This window comes from Neophocaena asiaeorientalis, unplaced genomic scaffold, assembly GCF_003031525.2.
Source record: "Neophocaena asiaeorientalis asiaeorientalis breed wild unplaced genomic scaffold, Neophocaena_asiaeorientalis_V1.1 scaffold151, whole genome shotgun sequence".
NCBI classification, from domain to species: Eukaryota; Metazoa; Chordata; class Mammalia; order Artiodactyla; family Phocoenidae; genus Neophocaena; species Neophocaena asiaeorientalis.
Window position 1 is genome coordinate 2,206,562 of NW_020175490.1, and position 23,623 is coordinate 2,230,184.

The 23,623-nt window shown below is 38.9% G+C and overlaps 1 protein-coding gene across 1 annotated transcript; it reads right to left on the bottom strand.

The window, feature by feature from the left end:
- Positions 1-2,000: 2,000 nt before the first annotated feature.
- Positions 2,001-23,623, bottom strand: LOC112415739 (caspase-12-like). Its single transcript, XM_024768899.1, is given in 8 exon segments — positions 2,001-2,099; positions 2,493-2,602; positions 7,385-7,531; positions 7,944-8,163; positions 9,077-9,225; positions 12,899-12,921; positions 21,540-21,795; positions 23,614-23,623. Coding segments are annotated over 8 exon segments (1,014 nt in total).

The following is a 23,623-nucleotide window of genomic DNA, read 5'->3' on the forward strand; positions in this document are numbered from 1 at the left end:
CAGGGGGAAGGGAGGGGCACTGTGTGCGGGGCGGGCCTGCGGCGGCAGAGGCCGGTGTGACGTTGCACCAGCCTGAGGCCAGCCGTGCGTTCGTTCTCCTGGGGAAGTTGTCCTTGGATCCTGGGAACCTGGCAGTGGCGGGCTGCACAGGCTCCAAGGAAGAGGGGTGTGGAGAGTGACCTGTGCTCGCACACAGGCCCCTTGGTGGTGGCAGCAGCAGCCTTAGCGTCTCCCGCCCGTCTCTGGGGTTCGCGCTTTTAGCCGCGGCTCGCGCCCGTCTCTGGAGTTCCTTTAAGCAGCGCTCTTAAACCCCTCTCCTCGCGCACCAGGAAACAAAGAGGGAAGAAAAAGTCTCTTGCCTCTTCGGCAGGTGCAGACTTTTCCCCGGACTCCCTCCCGGCTAGCCGTGGTGCACTAAGCCCTTCAGGCTATGTTCAAGCTGCCAACCCCAGTCCTCTCCCTGCGCTCCGTCCAAAACCGAAACCCGAGCCTCAGCACGCAGCCCCGCCCGCCCCACCGGGTGAGCAGACAAGCCTCTCGGTCTGGTGAGTGCCGGTCTGCACCGATCCTCTGTGCGGGAATCTCCCCGCTTTGCCCTCCGCACCCGTTGCTGTGCAGTCTTCCGGGGCTCCGAAGCTCCCCTCTCCGCCTCCCGCAGTCTCCGCCCGTGAAGGGACTTCCTAGTGTGTGGAAACTTTTCCTCCTTCACAGCTCCCTCCCACTGGTGCAGGTGCTGTCGCTATTCTTTCGTCTCTGTTTTTTCTTTTTTTGTTTTGCCCTACCCAGGTACGTGAGGAGTTTCTTGCCTTTTGGGAGGTCTGAGGTCTTCTGCCAGCCTTCAGTAGGTGTTCTGTAGGAGTTGTTCCACATGTAGATGTATTTCTGGTGTATCTGTGGGGAGGAAGATGATCTCCATGTCTTACTCTTCCGCCATCTTCAAGGTCCCCCGAAATTGACTATTTTTATCTATTAAATTAGTAACAGTATTAAAAAGAGACATGTATCTTCATTTGTCTGCCAATTATTATCAGCATTATTTCTTGTATGCATATAACAAATCTTGGCAACAAAAAAATGTAGAAGTATTTAGACTTGCATCTAGAAATACCAAAAAGGTTAACAAGTATTATTTCTTCATTAAAATTTTTGTTTTTCTATACTTAAAATTTGTTTTGTAATGAGCATGACATATTTATGGTAAAATGAGAAAGCAAGCATAATTTTAAAAGAATTTATGAAGCATTAATACAGCAGTAGTATAGGAGTGATTTTACCCTGTTATTTTTGGAGGATGGGCAGTTGGGAAGTTTATATAAAAATATTCTTAATTAAGTTGACCTTTTAAAATAGTAGATTCATAGGAACCATAATGCCTTAATTTTCCTGGAAAAAATAAAGAGAAGAGAACATGAGTAATTGGGCTTCTAAAGATAAGATATAAATAGAACTCATCTCTCCTGTGAGATTTATCTTCACGAAAGGGCTATGGACCCGTCATCCCCAAATGGGAAGATCTACGCTAGAAGCTCATTGCCTCAGCATAGATCCAGCAATAACAGTTGACACTGTGGTCCAGGCAGCCCTCATCACAAAGAGAGAAGGGATGTGAATCAGCAAAACTGACTTCTCAGAAGTCAGGAAGCTAAACACCTGCTCTACATAGCATGTCCTATTATTTGGTTTTGTGCATGCATAAAAACTAAATATGTTATATTCACTGAGTAGATCCTTGAGAGAAATGAGGACTGAAATGTTTTCTAGCAAGCTACCATTGGACTTATCATTTCATGTGCAGTCATTATACAATGGCCAAAGTCAAATAAAACTACAGTTTCACCAGCAGCCAGTAAGAAAAGGCAGATAAGACGAGCCTCAGTGACTACGGTGCTGCAGCACTCTGTCATTGTTCTCCATTCTGTACAGACTTTTTGTATAGACTCTGAGCAGGGAGCACCCAAATCCACTTTTTGGATACATTTACCTGGATGCTTTGCATGATTTTAATTCCCAGGGAAGAGGTAGAAATATTGTGTCATGGATAGTCTTTCAATCGTGGGCATCTGGGTCAGTACATTTGGGGTCTCAAATGTATGTTGAACCTAAAATACTAAAGAAATCTTTTTTAAAAAATTTAAAAGGGAATTCTGGACTTCTTCTCAGAAGTGAGTATATAGTATACAGTTTGTATTAAGGCTGTGGTCAGATAGTACAATATAAACAGAAGAACTTTTTAGCTTTTCCTTGGATATAGTACCTACACAAATGAAATAGTACTCTCAAAAGCACTCATTAAATAAGCAAGCCTATCAGAATCAGAAAAACTCACTCTGGTTCTACATAGTGTGCTTCCAAAAACTTCCTCTTTAAATAAACTTGGAGTGCAGGAAGGAGCATCAAGATGACTTAAGAGCTTCACGATTCACAGAAAAGCTTTGCAAACAGTTCTACAGGGTTTTCTGGGACATAAATTGAAAAGACATAGAGATTCCTACCTTTCGAAAAATCTTCTGCAACTGATAACACCAAGAATATTCGTTGAAGTAGTAGATAAGTTGGGAAATGAAGAGAGAGCCATTTGTGTCAAGTATCCGAGAAACATTGCCTGAAAATAAACGGTTTTAAAATAATGGGGGGATTCAGCCACCATATAAGTGTACAAGACTCTTAGAGCCATAGCTTTTGAACAAAGTTTGATTCTGGTGGTTCGTAGGAAGGAGGGAGGTCAAATCTGGATAATGCTGAGATGTCTCCATAAAAGGTCCAGAGAAGCCATCATAGACCCTCAATTATAAATTCCTTTGACTTTCTTAGTAGGCAGGGCCAACATTACGGCCTCTAGGACTGCAAGTAGCAGAAAAGAACATAAATCCTTTGAGCATTTACTACATAATAGAATAAAAGAAGCCAGGTCTTGACAGTCGTTGACTCTGGGCCTCCTCTTCATCCATACTGTTTTAATACTATAATTTTTTGCACTCACTGTTTTATTGAGTAAACATCTATTTTTTTTAACATCTTTATTGGAGTATAATTGCTTTACAATGGTGTGTTAGTTTCTGCTTTATTACAAAGTGAATCAGTTATACATATACATATGTTCCCATACCTCTTCCCTGTTGCATCTCCCTCCCTCCCACCCTCCCTATCCCACCCCTCTAGGTGGTCACAAACCACCAAGCTGATCTCCCTGTGCTATGAGGCTACTTCCCACTAGCTACCTATTTTACGTTTGGTAGTGTATATATGTCCATGCCACTCTCACTTTGTCCCAGCTTACCCTTCCCCCTCCACATATCCTCAAGTCCATGCTCTAGTACGTCTGTGTCTTTATTCCCATCTTACTCCTAGGTTCTTCATGACCTTTTTTTTTTTTCTTAGATTCCATATATATGTGTTAGCATACGGTATTTGTTTTTCTCTTTCTGACTTAACTTAACTCTGTATGACAGACTCTAGGTGAACATCTTTTGAATTATTACCTCTCTTTACCATTGCAATGTGATCAAATTTCTCTTATCAGAAAAAGCTAATATTCTCTGGTCACTTTATCTGAAACTACCTTCCTATTTCTCCTTCCTTTTTATAGTTAAATTTATCCAATTTATCTATACTCAACATCTTCATTTCCTCCTAGCCTGCTCACTCCTGTCTGTCTTCTCCTTCCCACAACAATTTTACCAAATGACTTTCTCCAAGGTCATACATGACCTCTAATTCATTAAGTCTAATGGTCATTTAGCAGGCCCCACATTTACCTGGTCTCCCATTCACATCAGAAAATATTGGTAACTCCAACAGATTCTTTCTTCATAACTCTGACAACATATCCTCCTAGTTTTCTTATTCCCTGACCATACTTTCTTAGTATAATTTGTTGACTAATATTTCTGTCTCAGATCGTAAACTCTAGAGTTCTTCAAACCTTAGCTTTAGGATTTATTCTCCTTCTATTCTCTGTTGCTAGATAAATTGATCCATTTTTAGAATATTAGATATCATTCTTAGGCAAGCATCTCCCAAAATTCAAATGCTCTCTCCTCTAGAATATACAGCTATGTAACTCTCCACTCTTCATTTCATCTTGAAATATGCCAAAGGCATCTCAAATTTTCTGGCAGGATTTCCATTTTAATGAATAAACCATAGTTCTCCACTGCAAACTTGAGTCACCTCAATCATGTCTTCATGTTCATCAGACATACTTGCTAAACTACTAGGCCATATAAATTTTATATACTAATTATTTCCTGGATCCAAATATTTATCTCATCCCAAGAATATCATTATCACCTATGGCTTGTAATACTGCAATAGCATTTTAACCTATCTCCCTACATCTAATTTTGTTGTACTGTAATTCATTCTCCACAGAATCCTCACAGTGATCATCTTAAAAGAGACACACAGATGGCCAAAAGGGACATGAAAAGATGCTCAACATCACAAATTATTAGAGAAATGCAAATCAAATCTATAGTGAGATATCACTTCACACCAAGCAGAATGGCCAACATCAAAAAGTCTACAAATAATAAATGCTGGAGAGGGTGTGGAGAAAAAGGAACCCTCCTAAATTATTGGTAGGAATGTAAATTGGTGTAGCCACTATGGAAAACAGTATGGAGTTTCCTTAAGAAACTAAGCATAGAGCTACCATATGTTCCTGCAATCCCACTCCTGAGCATATATCTGGAGAAAACCATAATTCAAAAAGATGTAAGCCAGACAAAGACAAATATATGATATCACTTATATGTGGACTCTAAAAAAATGATAAAAATGAACTTATTCATAAAATAGAAATAGAAGCAGAGACATAGAAAACAAACTTATGACTTCCAAAGGGGAAAGGGGGGATGGATAAATTAGGAGTTTGGGGTTAAAATATACACACTATGATATATAAAATAGGTAACCAACAAGGACCTACTGTATAGCATAGGAAACTATACTCAATATCTTGTAAAAACCTATAATGAAAGACAATTTAAAAAAAGAATCACTTTTCTGTACACCTGAAACTAAAATAACATTGTAAATCAACTATATTTCAATAAATTTTTTAAAAAGAAAAAAAAAGCAAGAAAATCTTATCATTTCATTGCTTAAAGGTCACCTAAGCAATGAAATAGTATAAAGTAAAATTAGTAGTATAAAGTAAAATTAGTATTAAAATATATTAATACAAAAGACCAAATCCTTCCTTAACATATGAGGCCTCAAATTATGTGGCTCTTGTGTACTTCTCCAAATTCCTTCTGGTTACTGTCCCCTGGCTCTGTGTTTTAGCCACACTGGTTCTCTGGTTCTCTTTTCTAAGCTCCTTTCTTTCTTTCTCACGCCTTCCTCATACACTGCTTTTTTTTTTTTCTGTCTGGAATATTCCTCTCTTACCCTTGTCAGCCTAAAAATGTTAAGAGGCAATAATCAAGCAAAAACATTTATTTGGGATCAAAGAATTGTTATTCAGGGCACACAGATTTGGGTAGCAATCCAAATAGTTTCCCACTAAGGGTCAAAATCAGAGGTTTTTAAAGACAGAAAAGGGAATGTTTACATAATTTGCTTACAAAGAATTTTGATTGGTGTTGCAAGGCAGAAAGCTAGACTTGACTGAACATGATTGGTTGCCAAGGCTATCACTCAGCAAAAGTCCATTGCTGGAGCAAGTAGCAGGTGTTCTTGCAGAGTTATTGGAATATTTGGCATATTTGTAGTTTGGTCCAGCTCAAAAGTTCATGTTTCAGGGCTTCCTTGGAAGCCTGGTGGCGCAGTGGCTGAGAGTCCGCCTGCCAATGCAGGGGACACGGGTTCGTGCCCCGGTCCGGGAAGATCCCACATGCCGTGGGGCAGCTGGGCCTGTGAGCCATGGCCGCTGAGCCTGCGCATCCGGAGCGTGTGCTCCACAACGGGAGAGGCCACAACAGTTAGAGGCCCACATACCGCAAAAAAAAAAAAAAAAAATTCATGTTTCAGCTGGTGAGGATGTGCATAAAACTCACTTCGTTAATGGCCTCTCGGCTCCATTTTAAAACCATGTGACATAAATGAGTCTGTTTGATTTTGTCTTTCATGCCCTTGATATGGGTAACTCCTTCATCTTTCAAATGTGAGCACAAATTTTTTCTCTAAAACACATCATATTTGACAATCATTATTTATTTCTGTTAAACATAACAGATATTTTCCCCCAATTAATTTCTGTCTCCCTGGCCTGACCATACACTCTGTAATCTGTAATGTTTAGTGACCATGCCTGCTTTAACTGTGTATCACATGCCCTGCACCTAGTACATTATCTGCACATAGTTATGTATATAAAAATATTAATGCAAGAATTTCACATATTAGACTTTATTTCCTCAATTAAATTAAATAATCTCTTAGAGTATGTATCAGACTGCATATACTTTTTGAACTTCCTTCAATAGCTAAAAGCACAGAACTCTTCTTTCAAATAAAATATAATTAAAACTCCAGAACTCTAGAACTATTCCAGTTGTGTAATGGGTGTTTCCTGTACGGTCTCTTTCCTATTTCCCCAGGTAGACTCAGAGGGTCCTCTAATCCCTTCCTAGTCACAAGCAGCCATGAACCAACAACACTGCATCACCATGGAGCTTTTAAAAAATGAAGAATCTCAGGCCCTGCCCCAGACATACTGAATCAGAAATCTATGTTTTAATGAGGTTCTCAATGATTCCCATGCACATTAAAATTTGAAATTACTACACTAAAGCACTTAGAACTTGTATAAACTAGGTTTTTAAAACTGCCCTTGTTATCTAAATCATTGATAAAACAATATCACGAATGACTGTTAAATAGATTTTCTATAGGTATGACCATGAGCAATCAAGAATATTTTTTATTTCTACCTTCTACTCTGACTTTCCTGCCAAAGAAAGATTTTCAGTCACTGATTGCACTCTCATGAAGTCAGGCATTTGAATGTTAACTAATAACCTAAGACTAGATTCAAATAACAGGCCGATAGGTGTTGAGCAAGCATGTGTTGAGCAAGCTTTACAATTTCACTGGTTGGTTCATTTAGTTGTTAGTAGATCATCAGGTGGACCAAATCTGAGAAGATGATACATTTCTGTGCCATTGCTACATCTAAAAAACCTCTTGATTTATGTATAGACTGTCTTAAATCTGGGTCTTCACCGAAGTCCTGTTTATTTTGAAAATTTCCTCCAGTATCAATACATACACGTTTCCAGTCATGAAAATCTCAATACTTAAATATCTTCCCCACCTAAATATCTCATTAGTTAGGGAAGAAATGTTCTTATATTAGTGATAAGATATGATCATAACCAAGCCTGTGATCAAGAAACTAACAGGAGATCTAGAAATTGTTCTCTCTGAAGTCACTTACATGAAGTCAAAGATTTGAAAGCAATGAAGTCTTTCTCCACATGGCTGTTTGTAATGGCAACATTCCAGATGGAACACTGCAAGAACTGGTCATACCTATATGCAGAGGCTTCTCTCATGTCAGTCACTCAAAAAACCCCAGCACCTTCTGAGACATCCATGTCTTATAAAAGATGTTATATTAACACACACACATACACACAGAAAGTCTTTTACAATTATTCCTTTCAATATGGCATTTATTAAAAATGCAAATATCTTGCTACTAGAAAAACTGCCTCACTGACTGGGAACCACATAAAGCCCACTTAAGTTTAGAATGACCATGTTGAAAACCTAGTCCCAAATAATCAGGATATTCCTCATTATTCTAGGCTACTTACCATTTCTTAAAAAAAAGAAAAATAGTACAGGCTTATTACAATTTCTTTCTGGACTGGACCTAAGAGTTGTACTGAAATATTGTTTCTCTCCCCATCCCTGGGAAAATGAAGGTTAGACACTAGACTAATAGAAAGAAGTACATGGCCACTCCCTGGGTTTCCTGAACTCAGACTCACTGCCTCAGCAGGCCTGCATAATGATGACCTTGGGTTTATCTTTTAGACTCTGGCAGTTACAGCTGTTGAAAATTTGGAAGATGGTATCATCACGAAGAATATCTGGGTCTGTCCCACAGATTCCATCCAGGGTGCCATGTGACATAAATACAAGGAATATGTTGTCTGAGGATTAGTGATCTTGGCAGGCAGCAAACTGTCTTAGTGCTGTTTCCATTTCCTGAAAAACACTCCAGAATTACTATTGAGGAATTCTCCTTATATAGTTTATACTCAAATATTAGGTGGAATTCACAAAAAGGAGCAAGCACTAAAGAATCAGGTGATTTGGACTGAATGGAATTGTAAGAGAAATTATATTCTGACATAAAACCAGGAAAGTAGATGTGTAAAATATTAAAGTTAGTAGAGATTTTACATAACATCTAGCCCAATGGTTTTCAATAGAACCTTACACTTAAGAAGATACTGGGAGATGGAGTATAATGAGGGGCAAGTGAGATGATATGTCTCCAATACGAGAGCTTTGCTTTCATCTGTTTTACATGTTGGAGTTCCTGTAAGTTTTTATTAAAAAAGAGAGAGACAGAGACAGAGGCAGAGACAGAGACAGAGAGAATTTTCTATTGACAAAAATTAGAAACACAACAAATTCCTTCATCTTGGAACAGCAGAAAGTTAGGTTTAAAATGGTTTGTCTAAAGCCCTCTGGGATTATTTTTGGCATGGCCAGAATAATATTTTCTTTATGTGTGTATGTGCAATTTTTTTCTACACACTTTTACATTTACACAGATGATATTGAAATTGTAAAAGTCTCATAAGCTCTTTCTGTAGATATCAGTAACTTTCAGGGTCCAGAGCTTATGTCTCATCCAGGCTATCAAGTAATAGATGCCTCCCAGATTGAGAACTTCAGAAAGGTCCCACATTTGGGGGGAAATACTGCTACATAGAGCTGATCTAAATATTTTCTATGAGACTGTGCACGGGAGGAGGCTGAAATTAAGGGAATCATATTCTGGAGCAAATATAATTTCTATAACATGCATTTTATTCTTACAGCTGCTAAGAAAGAAGTTCAAAACTGTTTAGGAGGGAAGGAAGCTTGTCCCACTCTCCTGGTCCATTACCAGAACTGTGAGATCCTCTTTTACAACCACTGAGTATCCAAGGTTTTCAAGCAAATCTTGCATTCCCAAAAGGTCAACCCCAGAACCATATCGATTAGAAAGATAGTCAAATTCTTTGTTGCAGATGATGAGGGCCAGGCATGTACAGACTTCATTCTCCATCACTGGATATAAATGCAATTAACAGACACAAAATGAGTTGCTCCAGACCTCCTAATTTTGCCTCCAAAGTTCATACAAAACAGCCCCTTTCAATTAAATAGTGGATGGCTGGAGAGCCTGGAAATGGAAATATGTTCTCTTGAGGAAAGAGGCAATACCTGAAATTGAAAACATATACTAGGTCTGAGTATACACTCTAGGAACTTGGCTTTTGTTGGGTGGTGGATAGGAGTTCAGAATGTGATGGAAGAGACAGGAAATCAAATGTAAGAACCAGTTAATTAGATAAGATGATTAAATAACATCTTGTGCCTTTGGTCTGATCTTAGGACATTTGTAACAAGAACTAAAATTGAGTGAGTCCCGGTATCTTGTTTAAATGGAAAATCTTCCAAAGCATATCACCTCATCTGTCTTTGTTGTCTTCAGTGTATGGAAATGATCAGGAGGACAAAGTTTTAACTTCCCATGTTGGGAAGCCTGTGTTTCCTGAGGAGCTAAAAGAGAAAAAATAGCTCATTAAACAGTAGCATCCACTGTCATGAAGTCATGCAGATCTTTTGACTGGGCTTTCATTCTCCAGAAATGCTTACTGCCAGCCCACCACAAAGTTTAATATAATAAGAAAATTATTTCATATTTAAAATGACTAAAACACAAATCTTGAATACTCCCCCTTTTGCTTTCTGCTTCTTACTGAACCCACCATAAATTTCTGTTTTTGGTAGTGGTCATAACTTTGATTGCTTTCTCAGACCCAACACACTAGACTCACATAAACATGATATCTAAGATTGGGAAGGAAGCCTAATGTTCATCTTGCCTAATAAGGTCATTATTCAGATATTTGAACTCTGCTGAGTATATACCTACTTTATTATTACCACTCTCTGAAATATCTCCACTAACAGGGTACTTACAACATTCTAAGGCATTTTTGAACAGTTCTGAGCATCATAAAGTGTGAACTTTCCAAGCACTAATATATTTTTTCCACATTGGGAACATACAGAAAAAAAATCTAATTCCTTTTCCTGTAAAGCCCATGAATTCTCCCATGACTTCAACATATCTTTCCCTATGTTTCTATTTTTTTTGATGTAAATGCCCCATATAAATAATTATTTTTATCTTAATTGTGTTTACAGTACTGTAAGCATAATTAAGACAGGGAAGATGTCTTTAATCTCTGTATTCCTAGTATCTAGAATGATACCTGGCACAGATTAAAAGTTAATGACTGCTTGTTAATGAAGAGTTATCTTCTCATACTTGAAAATAGCTACCACATATCCCCTGGTTCACATTTTCCCTTAGGCAACAAACATTCTATTCCTTCTAATATTTTTGCATAAGAATATCATTGATGGAGGTCAAGATGGCAGAGAAGTAGGAGAATGTGGATGGAGCTCATATCTCCCCACAAATACATCAAGAATACATCTACAAATGGAAAAATTCTCACAGAACATGGCTAAACACTAGCAGAGGGGGGCTTCCCTGGTGGCACAGTGGTTGAGAGTCCGCCTGCTGATGCAGGGGACACGGGTTCGTGCCCCGGTCTGGGAAGATCCCACATGCCGTGGAGCAGCTGAGCCCGTGAGCCATGGCCACTGAGCCTGCGCGTCCAGAGCCTGTGCTCCGCAACGGGAGAGGCCACAGCAGGGAGAGGCCCGTGTACTGCAAAAAAATAAAATAAGATAAAATAAAACACTAGCAGTGGACCTCAGGCACCTAAAAGGACAAGAAAGATCCCTGCATAGCTGGGTAAGATGAGGAAAGGAGAAGGGAAAAGGAAGAGGAGAGGAAGCAGGATGGGAACGGCACCCCTGGGTTGGGGAGCTGAAGGAGAGGAGAGGTTGCTGCATCCAGGGAAGCACCTCACCTGTGGGAAGATCAGTTGGAACAAAAGGGGAGCTTCTGAGGCTGTTGGAAGAGAGTACAGCAACTGGTTTGTGGCAGGCAGGACAGAGTGAGACCTACACAGACAGTCTGTGCCACAGCCCTGCATGCCCCAGCCTGAGATGCGTGTCCACTGGTGTGCACAGGGCCTGGGTGTTGGAACATGGTGTATGGAGAGCAAACCCAGGGAAAGAACTGCTGTTTGCTGCAAGGAGATAGCTTAAGGGTACAGGAGTGAGGAAATCCACAACCAGGAATTCTTGTGGAGGAAATCTGGACTGCTGTAGAAGCAAAGCACCAAGGTTAAGTGACAAGGGGTGGAGAAGCCGTTGCAGTCTTTCTCCCCACATGTTGGCCGCTGCCTCCCCAGGCCAGCTCCCTCATGCCCAGGACCACTGCCTTACTGCATTCCCATAACTACCAGGGCTCTTGTGACCCTGGCCTCAGTGCTGCATCCAAGCTCCCTCCCCACTGGGGCAGACTCGTGTGCTCCAGGGAAGACTCAGGAGCAGACCTCTGTGGGTGGCCCACATGCAGAGGTGGGGCTGAAACCACAGCTGATCCCACAGGGAACATGCAACTAAGGAAGAAAAACTCAAATCTCTCCTCACAGCTGTGTGAAGATTCAATTGACACCCCCGTGACCAGCCTTGTTATCTCAGCACCTACAGAATGTCTGAATGGGCAACAAGTGCTCCCACAGCCAAGATGGACCTAGCTTTAGCATTTGTAGACTTTGTGGGCACATATACATAGGGTTTGGGCCAGGCTAGAGTCAGAGCTGTCCCCATAGCACCCACAGTAGGTCCAGATCCATGACTACTTGCAATCCTGGGACCTGAATTCAGTGGATCTATGCTGGAGGTCTGGTGAAAAACATATCTGAGAGATACCAGGGACAGTGGCTGGCATACCCACAGTTAAAGTGGGACTGAAAGCAGTGCCAACAGCAGTGTAACCTGAGAGCTCTCACAATGGGTGAAAGGTGACACAACAGAGCACACCCATAGGTGAACAGTTCCAGAGGAGGAATACTCAGTGGCTTCCTTCCCAGTAGGAGTACTGCAATCCTGCCTACCTCAAACCACAGATCAGAAACACAGCTAAGAAACAGATCTGGGGGCCTCTCTTCCAACAACTAGGGAGCATACCCCACCTCTGGCAAGGAAGTAGCAACCACAGGGCAAAGGGGAGGCCCTGCTCAATATCCAGTGCAAGCTCTGGACACTACAACATCAGTCACACCTCCTATAAAGGGAATAACAGCCATCATACAGTGAGGAAAGAGGTGGCAGACATCTATATTAAAAACAACCCTTGCACCAAAAAATACTAAACCCATGCAGGCTACACGGAGAGGTTACACATAAAATAGCCCTCCAATACAGTCTGAGGGTCTGGCATTGGATGGAAGAAGCCACAGAGCATTTTAGTCTTGAAAGCCAGCAGGCTTGTGTGCAAGAGTTCCACAGTGCTGAGGGAAAAAGAGACTCCACTCTTGGAGGGAGACAGCACAAAGCAGTACCTCCATAGGAACCCAGGCTACAACTACCTAGGGGTCTTAGAGGGTCTCCTGGGAAGGCAGATATTAACTATCACTCACTGTGAGTGCAAGGAAACTGGTAGCAGAAGCCCCAGGGAATATTGAATGGAGATCTCCCAGAGGTCCAAATTTCAGCAGAAAGACCTGGTCCCATCCAACAAACTTTAGGCCCCAGAGCTGGAAAGTCTCATGCCAAACAACCAAGGTAGGAACACAGCTCCACCCATCAGAAGACATGCTGCCTAAAGTTGTACTAAGCTCACAACTGCCTCAAAACACACCCCTAGACATGGCCCTGCCCATCAGAGGGACAAGACACAGGCCCATCTGTGAGAGGGCAGGCACCAGTCCCTTCCACAAGGAGGCCTACACAAGCCCCTGGGCCAACATCACCCACTAGGGAGCAGACACCAGAAACAAGAGGAACTAAGATCCTGCAGCCTGTGGAAAGGGGACTGTAAACATAGAAAGTTAGATAAAATGAGATGATAGAGAAGTATGTCCCAGATAAAGAAACAAGATAAAACCCCACAAGAACAACTAAATGAAGAGAATATAGGCAATCTACCTGAAAAATAATTCAGAGTAATGATATTAAAGATGGTCCAAAATCTAAGAAAAAGAGTTGAGGCATAGATTGAGAAAATACAAGAAATATTTAACAAGGAACGAGTAGATTTAAAGAACAGAGACGCACAATACAATACATGAAATGAAAAATACACTAGAAGGAATAAAGAGCAGAACAACTTAGGCAGAAGAATGAATAGGTGAGCTGGAAGACAGAGTGGTGGAAATCACTGCCAAGAACAGAATAAAGAAAAAAGAATGAAAAGAAATGAGGACAGTCTCAGAGACCTCTGGGACAATATTAAATGCACCAAAATTTGCATTATAGGGGTCTCAAAGGAGAAGAAAAAGAGAAAGGGGCTGAGAAAATATTTGAAGAGATTGTAGATGAAAACTTCCCTAACATGAGAAAGGAAACACTCACTGAAGTCCAGGAAGTGCAGAGAATCCCATACAGGATAATAAACCCAAGGAGGGACACAGCAAGACACATATTAACCAAACTGATAAAAATTAAAGACAAACAAAAATATTAAAAGCAACAAGGGAAAAGCAACAAATAATATACAAGGGAATCCCCATAAGGTTATCAGCTGATTTTTCAGCAGAAACTCTGCAGGCCAGAAAGGAGTGGCAAGATATATTTCAAGCAATGAAAGGGAATAACCTACAACCAAGAATATTCTAACCAGTAGGTCTCTCATTCAGATTCGTTGGAGAAATCAAAGGCTTTACAGACAAGCAAAAGCTAAAAGAATTCAGCACTGTGAAGCTAGCTTTACAACAAACACTAAAGGAACTTCTCTAGGCAAGAAAGAGACCAGCAACATAAAACAATCTTGTACATATATAGAGTACTAAATCAAAACCTCAAGGGAACAACAAACCCCAAAACTACAATAGATATATACATAAAAAAGAGAAATCAACACAAACACAACACTAAAGATGGTCATCAAACCATAAGAGAAGAGAACATAAGAGGAAGGGAAAAAAAAACGACCTACAGAAACAAACCCAAAGCAATTAAGAAAATGGCAATAGGAGCATACATATCAATAATTACCTTAAATGTAAATGGATTAAATGTTCCATCTCAAAGACATAGACTGGCTGAATGAATATAAAAACAAGACCCATATATATATATATATATATATACAGTCTACAAGAGACCCCACTTCACACCTAGGGACACATACAGATTGAAAGTGAGGGTATGGAAAAAGGCATTCCATGTAAATGGAAATAAAAAAAAAGTTGGGGTAGCAATATTTATAGACTTTAAAATAAAGACAAAAGAGGACAAAAGACAAAGAGGACACTACATAATGATCAAGGGATCAATCCATGAAGAAATTATAACAATTGTAAATATAATTATGGAAAAAGGCATTCCATGTAAATGGAAATAAAAAAAAACTTGGGGTAGCAATATTTATAGACTTTAAAATAAAGACAAAAGAGGACAAAAGACAAAGAGGACACTACATAATGATCAAGGGATCAATCCATGAAGAAATTATAACAATTGTAAATATATATGCACCCAACAGAGGAACACCTCAGTATGTAAGGTAAATGCTAACAGCCATGAAAGGGGAAAATGACAGTAATGCAATAGTGGGTGACTTTGGGCTTCCCTGGTGGCACAGTGGTTGAAAGTCCGCCTGCTGATGCAGGGGACATGGGTTTGTGACCCGGTCCAGGAAGATCCCACATGCCATGGAGTGGCTGGGTCCGTGAGCCATGGCTGCGGAGCCTGCGTGTCCGGAGCCTGCGCTCCGCAACAGGAGAGGCCACAACAGTAAGAGGTCTGCATGCCGCAAAAAATAAAAATAAATAAAAAATAAATGGTGGGTGACTTTAATACCCCAATTACACCAAAGGACAGATCTTCCAGACAGAAAATTAGTAAGGAAACACAGAGTTAAATGACATATTAGACCAGATAAACTTAACTGATATCGATAGGTAATTCCATCTAAAAGCAGCAGAATACACTTTTGTCTCAAGTGCACATGGAACATTCCCCACAACAGATTACATCCTGGGCCACAAATCAAGCCTCAGTAAATTTAAGAAAATTGAAATCATATCAAGCATCTTTTCTAAACACAACAGAAATCAATTACATGAAAAAAAACAACAAAACTGTAAAGAACCCAAACACATGGAGCCTAAACAGTATGTTACTAAACAACCAATGAATCACTGAAGAAATCAAAGTGGAAATTAAAAAATACCTAGAGGCAAATGACAACAACAACAATAATGATGATCCAAAACTTATTGGACACAGAAAAGCAGTTCTAAGAGGGAAATTTATAGCAATACAATCTTAGCTGTGGAAACAAGAAAAATCTTAAGTAAACAACTTAACCCTACACTGAAAGCAACTAGAGAAAGAAGAGCAAACAAAACCTAAAGTTAGTATGAAATAAATCATAAATATCAGAGCAGAAATAAATGAAATAGAGATGAAGAAAATAATAGCAAAGATCAATGGAACTAATATCTGGTTCAATTTTTAACAGAACTGATAGATTTTAGCCTGACTCATCAAGAACAAAATGGAGAGGACCCAAATCAATAAAAGTAGAAATGAAAAAGGAGAGGTTACAATGGACACCAGAGAAATACAGAGGATTATATGAGACTACTAAAAGCAACCTTATACCAATAAATGGATAGCCTCGAAGAAATGGGCAAATTCTTAGAAAGATACAAGACTGAACCAAACTGAACAAGAAAAAAATAGAAAATATGAACAGACCAATCACAAGTACTGAAATTGAAACTGTGATTAAAGAACTTCCAACAAACAAATGTCCAGGACTAGATGGCTTCACAGGTGAATTGTATGAAACATTTAGAGAAGAGTTAACACCTATCCTCTTTAAACTATTCCAAAAAAAATCACAGAGAAAGGAACATTCCCAAGCTCATTCTCCAAGGCCACCATCATCGTGATTCCAAAACCAGCCAAACATATCACAAAAAAAGAAAATTATAGGTCAATATCACTCATGAATATAGATGCAAAAATCCCCAATGAAACACTAGCAAACTGAATCCAACAACACATTAAAAGAATCATACACCATGTTTGAGTGGGATTTATCCCAGGGGTGCAAGAATTCTTCAACATATATAAGTCAATCAATGTGATACACCACATTAACAAACTGAAGAATAAAAACCATAAGATCATCTCAATACATGCAGGAAAATCTTTTGACAATATTCAACACCCATTTATGATAAAAACTCTCCAGAAAGTGGGCATAGAGGGAACCTACCTCAACATAATAAAAGCCATATACCAGAAACCCACAGCAAACATCATTCCCAATGGTGAAAAACCAAAAGCATTTCCTCTAAGATCAAGAACAAGACAAGGATGTCCACTCTTGCCACTACTATTCAACATATATTTGGAAGTCCTAGCCACAGCAATCAGAAAATAAAAAGGAAAAAAAGGAATACAAATTGGAAAAGAGGAAGTAAACTGTCACTGTTTGCAAATGGCATGATACTATACATAGAAAATCCTAAAGATGCTACCAGAAAACTACTAGAGCTCATCAATGAATTTGGTAAAGTTTCAGGACACAAAATTAATGCACAGAAATCACTTGCATTCCTATACACTAACAATGAAAGATCAGAAAAGGAAATTAAGGTAACGATCCCATTTACCATCGAATCAAAAAGAATAAAATACCTAAGAATAAACATACCTAAGGAAGCAAGAGAACTGTACTCAGAAAACTATAAGATACTAATGAAACAAATACAAAAAACAAAGAACCTTCTGTTCTTTCCCTCCTACTAAAAAGAAAGATATGGGGCTTCCCTGGTGGCGCAGTGGTTGAGAGTCCGCCTGTTGATGCAGGGGACACGGGTTTGTGCCCTGGTCCGGGAAGATCCCACATGCCGCGGAGCGGCTAGGCCCGTGAGCCATGGCCACTGAGCCTGCGCGTCTGGAGCCTGTGCTCCGCAGCGGGAGAGGCCACAACAGTGAGAGGCCCACATACCGCAAAAAAAAAAAAGAAAAGAAAAAGAAAGGTATGTTCTTCCTCTGATCTAAGCGTGATACCACTCCTTATGAGTTCCTTTCCCTCTCACACACAGGAACTTTACTCAAGCATTTATTCAGCCCTATCTTCTAGAGCATCAATTTCTACCTCTCTCCCTTCTATGCTATCCCCGTTGGCATATTAGAATCTTAATTTATCTTTTAAAAACACATTTCCTTGACTCTGTTTCCCCTCCATCTATTGTACCATTTCTCTGCTCCACTTCTCAGCACAGTCGTTAAAGGCATTGTCTATTTTCACTATTTTCATGTTTTCAACTCTGATTTTTTTTTCTTGTATGCATAAAATGGCTATTATCCTCACAACTTAAGCAAAATACCTGTTATCAAGGTTACCACTGACTATTTGTTGCTTTCTTAGCATTTAGCATGGTTGAACACATCTTTCTTGAAAAATGCTCTCTAGGCTTCTGTGATCTTACATTTTCCAGCTACTCTTTCAATATCTGTCTGTTCATTGCTAACTTTTCCTCTTTTGCCAAACTTCCCAAAGTGGGATTATTCTGTATTAGAGTCTCTGTTATTCTCTATCAACATCTCTCCCTAGGTGGCCTCTTCTAGGTGGCACCAACATCTCTCTGTGAATTCCTCAGTTGTACATCACCTGTTTATTCAACATTTTCTCTTGGATGTAACATGTTTTAAACTAAACTTACAAAGAAGGACTTCTGATACCGTCTTCTTCTACAAATAGGTTTCTCCCAAGTTTTCTCTAAACCACAAATTTTCTCTCTCTCAGGAATTGATATCTTTCACCCAGTTGCCAAGCCCAAAACTTAGAATCATTTTTTTGCTATTTTTTTTTATTGGGGTATAGTTGCTTTACAATGTTGTGCTGGTTTCTGCTGTACAGTGAAGTGAATCAGCTGTATGTATACATATATCTCCTCTGTTTTGGATTTCCTTTCCATTTAGGTCACCACAGAGCATTGAGTAGAGTTCCCTATCCTATACAGCAGGTTTTCATTAGTTAACTATTTTATACATATTAGTATAAAATACATACAGATTAGTGTATATATGTCAATCCCAATTTCCCAATTCATCTCACCTCCCTCTTTCCCCCCTTGATGTCCATAAATTTTTTCTCTACATCTGTGTCTCTATTTCTACTTTGCAAACAGGTTCATCTGTACCATTTTTCTAGATTTCACATACATGCATTAATATACCATATTTGTTTTTCTCTTTCTGACCTACTTCACTCTGTATGACAGCCTCTAGGTCTATTCATGTCTCTACAAATCCTTCATTTCTTTCATTAGCCCATATCCAATCCATCTGTAGTTTCTGTTGATTCTATCTCCAAAATAGATCCCAAATATAACCACTTGTTATCATCTCTATTACTGCAACACCAGCTTAAAAGCTATTATCTCTTAACTGAAACACTTAAATAGCTTACAAGTAGATTTTCTATTCTATGTTTATCACTCCTCTGCTCAAAAAATTCTAAAGGCTTTGCATTGCAAATAAAATCCAAATTGTTTTTCATTCTCTCAGAGACCCCACATACTGTGGCCGTCCCAGTGTATCTAACAGCTCCTGCACCCATATGCCCCTCATTTCCTACTCCCCAGCCAGACCAGCCTTCTCTATTACCCTTTTGCATGACAAGACCTTTCCTGACTCACAGCTCTTGTTCTTGTTTCCTCTTTCCATGGAATGTTTTTGCCTTAAAATTTGGCACAATTCCCTTCCTATTGTTCAGTTATATACTGAAATATAATCTCAAAAGAGTTCTCATAACTGTTCACCCTGACTCATGTGTACCACTTCCCTCAACAACAATATCGCTTTCTATGGCCTAATCCTCTTTCTTGTGTACATCCCCTCAAATTATACTGTTTATTTTTTGAGAGTTTACTATATATCTGCCCTCACTACACTGTATGAAAGCAGTAACTTTATCTTGCTCACTGCTATAAACACAGTAATTAAAGTAGCATACTGTAGATTTTCAATTAGTATATGAATATATAATGTATGAATGGATATAACAATGAATAAAGATGACAAAGTTTTTATTCCTTTTGTAAGTTTTTCTGTAACTTTTGAAAATATAGTACTCAGAAGACAATACTATCATTACCCTTTTTATGGATGCTATGGTTCTTTAATGTGGCCCAATAATTCATCAGATTCTTTGGTGACCACATAGTATGTGTGACTCATGCTGTTTTTTTTAATGTGTTTTTCTTAATCACATCCTTATTCTGTTTTGTGCAGTTGGTAGTTGCCTATATCTTTGATGTTTTATGAATCCTTTCAAAGATGTGATCAACTCCATTTAAAAATGTGAGTCTCAGAAACGTTGGTTATACCAGCAAATATGGTTAATCAGTGACAGTGATGGGCTCAGTGTTACAGATTTCTTGGGTTTTACTTCAGTTCTCTTTACACTACACCATAAGGAGTTTCTTTATCTGTCTTTGCTCTAATAATGTCATTATGTGTCCATGATATTACCTATCATAATTAGAACAGATACCTGGGACAATCTAGCATTCTTCTCAGTTTCATAATCTTCACTTTCAACTTCTACATTCTTAGGAGAATTGAATATCAGGGATGTAAATGCTAACCTTACTTTTAAGGGACTTTGTTAGGTGCAGAGGAGAGAAATAAGCCAGATTTTCTGAGCCTCAGTTCAGTGGTCTTTCTACTATAATGTAGGGACGTTGTACAGCTGCCTTATCCCAAGTAATGAATGAGGGTTCCCTTGAGCCACTGGGTTTGGGGGCAGTCACCTGTTGGAGGGAGAGCCAATGCCTGGGCTGATTCAACTTTTTCCTCATCTCTACTTTTTTCACTTTCATCTTCAGATTCTGAGGTGGAATGAAAAAATTTAAGGATCAATGCTCTATTCTGAAGGTTATTTCCAAAGATGAAAACTGACTGAGAACATATAATTTCTAGGCTTTTAAGGAGATACTTTCTAACTGCACTAGAGGTCTAAGAGTTTTCACTTGAGATGTGAAATTTGGAGTCAGTTACCTGTCAAAGAAGAAGATGATTCAGTGCTCTAGATTCATCATTCTCAGTTTCCAGATGAGATCCTGAAATAATAGTAAAATAAAATTTGTTAGCAGAACTAAGTTTATAGAACCTATACACTTCAAACTCTTTCCCTTTCACTGACTAGGAAATGACTATTCTCAGCATGGGGCTGACTACTCTGTGGAGCATGGAGATTTGCCCCATTCTCTAAGTTCCAGGTTTGTTTTAGAAAACTGTAACTTTGTGCTAAGTGAAAGAGAAGGCAGATTTTCTCTGAAACAAAAAAGAGCTCATTATCTTCCTCTTCTGTAATTCAAGGAATATTCAAATTCATTAATCAAGGTTTTCTGAAATAGCACTTTTCATTATGAGGAAGAAAAATACATTGTTATACAAAAGTTAGTCTTTCAACAATAGCAAAATAGTCTCAGAGGGTGTTCCAAGAATTGGGGATATACTGATGTATAATTTTACTCTGAACTAGGGGTCAGCAAACTATGGTCCACTGTCCAAATTCAGCCTGACACCTGTTTTTGTAAATAAAGTTTTATTGGAACACATCCACACTTATTTTGTACTTACTTTCTATCGCTGATTCTATACTACAACAGCAGACTTGAGTAATTATTACAGAAACCATATGGTCCGAAAAGCTTGAAATATTTAATCTCTGGCTCATCAAAGAAAAAGTGTGCCAATACATGCTCTAGAGAGAAGGACACATCTATGTTCTTCAAACTTTCAATTTCCCTTTGTCTTCCTTTAACAAGGAGAAATACAGGTTCTCAGAGATTTTTTTCCTTGGGTAATCCACAGCTAAGAATAAGATGGTGGATTTTGTTCCACTGATCATTCTATATCTGGGAATGACTCTAAAGGCCACAGTGTATGGCCAGAGTAGCACAGATTAATTAAAGACTATCATTTAATTTAATACAACACCAGCACCATTTATTCCTTTAACAAATATTTACTCATCACCTAATCTGCGTCAGACTGGGGATGATGGAACAGGGACTGGGTAGATCAGGGCATTTTGTGGCAGTAAATAAGATAGACAGTCAGGCAAAGAAGGTGCTAGAAATGTGAATAGTATATTATCCACTTGCAAAAAGAAATACAAAGGCAAAAACTGCATGAGGATAATAGATAAAGAACAAGTTACTAGCCCTTTACTGAGATACTCACTTAAACTCAGTTGTTTCTTGGGGTTGAAGAAATGGTCCTTAAATATTTTGCCTGCCATTTGCATTTTCTCCATGAGATCATCAACCAGGTCTCCAGTCCTGTTCACAATGTGGTCCACTTCTTCCCCTAATCTTTGTAACTCACCCCTATTTAACACTTTATTTTCCATCAAATCATCAAAAATACCATCAAGCACGTTCCTGGACATTAACTTCACCACGTTGACCGGATCTTCTTTTGGTAGTCTCTTCTCTGTGAGAATGATAGGATTTTAGATACGGAGAGGAGCTTAGATATCTTATTCCAGGCCAGTGGTTCTCGATTTTAAAAAGAAATCTCCTGAAAAAGCTTGATAAGCAGAGCTTTTTGCACTCTATTCCCAGAAATTATTTTTTGATAGATCAGGGTGGAGCCCATGAATTTACATTACTAACAATTTCTGAGATGGTGCCAAAGCTGCTAGTCTGAGGACCACACTTAGACTAATACTTATGGATGTTCAATTCTCTAATTTTTTTTTTGGATGGGGAAACTGAGGTCCAGAGAAGTGAAGCAACTTCACTGTAAGTCAGTGAGAATTGACTGACTCAGTCTAGTCTTTGTATCACCGATGATGCCTTCACTTCCTGTCATTTTTATCAATACCTAATTTAAAAACACATTATATTCAATATGTATAGCAGTAAAACATATTACACCTGTAAAAGAATGCATTTTTATTTCCATGGGCAGGGCTGACAGGGCAACTCTCTGTGCAGAGATTGAGAGCACAAACTGTATCTGGTTTGCTCACTGTTATAAACTAAAATTCACACAGAGAGCAGAAATATGGAGGAAACTCAAGTTAGCTCTGCATTTTTACTGCATGGCCTTTCACTGTGACAAGGTAACATTAAGGTGAGAACTCTGGGTCAAGTCCAGAAGTCCAAAGAAAAGCCTAAAATCAACAAGAAAGATTTAAAAACATAGGTCCAGATTTTCTAAATTTTCCATTTTTCCAAGAAGTTGTAATGTACTATCTAAAACACTTTGTTAGCATACTCATTACTGTGCCCCAAGCTTCCATCCCTTACAGTCTCAGAGTAAAATAGTTGTGTCTTGTGTGTGCCCCCTTCATTGCTCCTTCTCCTCTCACCCATTCCTTCCTCCTGAGCTCTTTCTCCCCACAAAACATAGCCATAATGGAATATTACTCAGCCATAAAAAGAAGCGAAATTGAGCTATTTGTAACCAGCTCCCTGGGCAGGAAAAGCAATGAAAATGAAAGTAGCTTTCTTTCTTTGTTCTCAGTGGACCAGCATTACCTAAAAAGGAAACTGTAGCTTCTCAAATTCTCTCATACTTTGACAGGATAGAATTTGACTCCTCCTCTGATATGTAGCTTCTCTCTTTTAGAACACAGGAAGTGAATACTGACTTTTCTCCTTACTGTAACAAAGTCACCAGAATGAAATACACACACACACACACACACACACACACACACACACACAGGGGTACAAACATAAGTTTCTATGTTCTGTTTTCCAGACTATTTTTAACACAGTTAATAAGTCAAATTGACCCTTATTTGTCTCTGTGCCACCCCTTAGCCACTAAATAGTAGGGGTGCCTCACTTGACTGATGTCTCCTCAACCCCGGAAATGAAGTGTGAACTTAGAAGCCTTGGGTGAAGGGGAGCGAGAAATTGACTGAGATATGCCAAACAGTTTTAAAAACCCAGATAAATGATCTCTTTACTTCTCTCCTCATCTGCTATTTTGTCAGTTCTGGGTATTGTTTATCCATGAGATTCATGTGTATACTTTTATCTGTTAAATGCGCAAGGAACTCTTAAAAATTTCTTAAAATAATACATAGATGTTTTCCATGAAAATGAAACAATAGAAAATTTTGTGAAACAGAGTAAGATCATCCAGCTTCTTTAATTTCACATTACAAACATACAACACTATAAATATATAATGCAATTATATGTTTAGCTTGCATCTTTGTGAATCTTTTTCTATTCTTATAAAAAACACATAGTACAATACTGATTTTATTAATGGCCACAATCATTGGCCTACTTGTATCCAT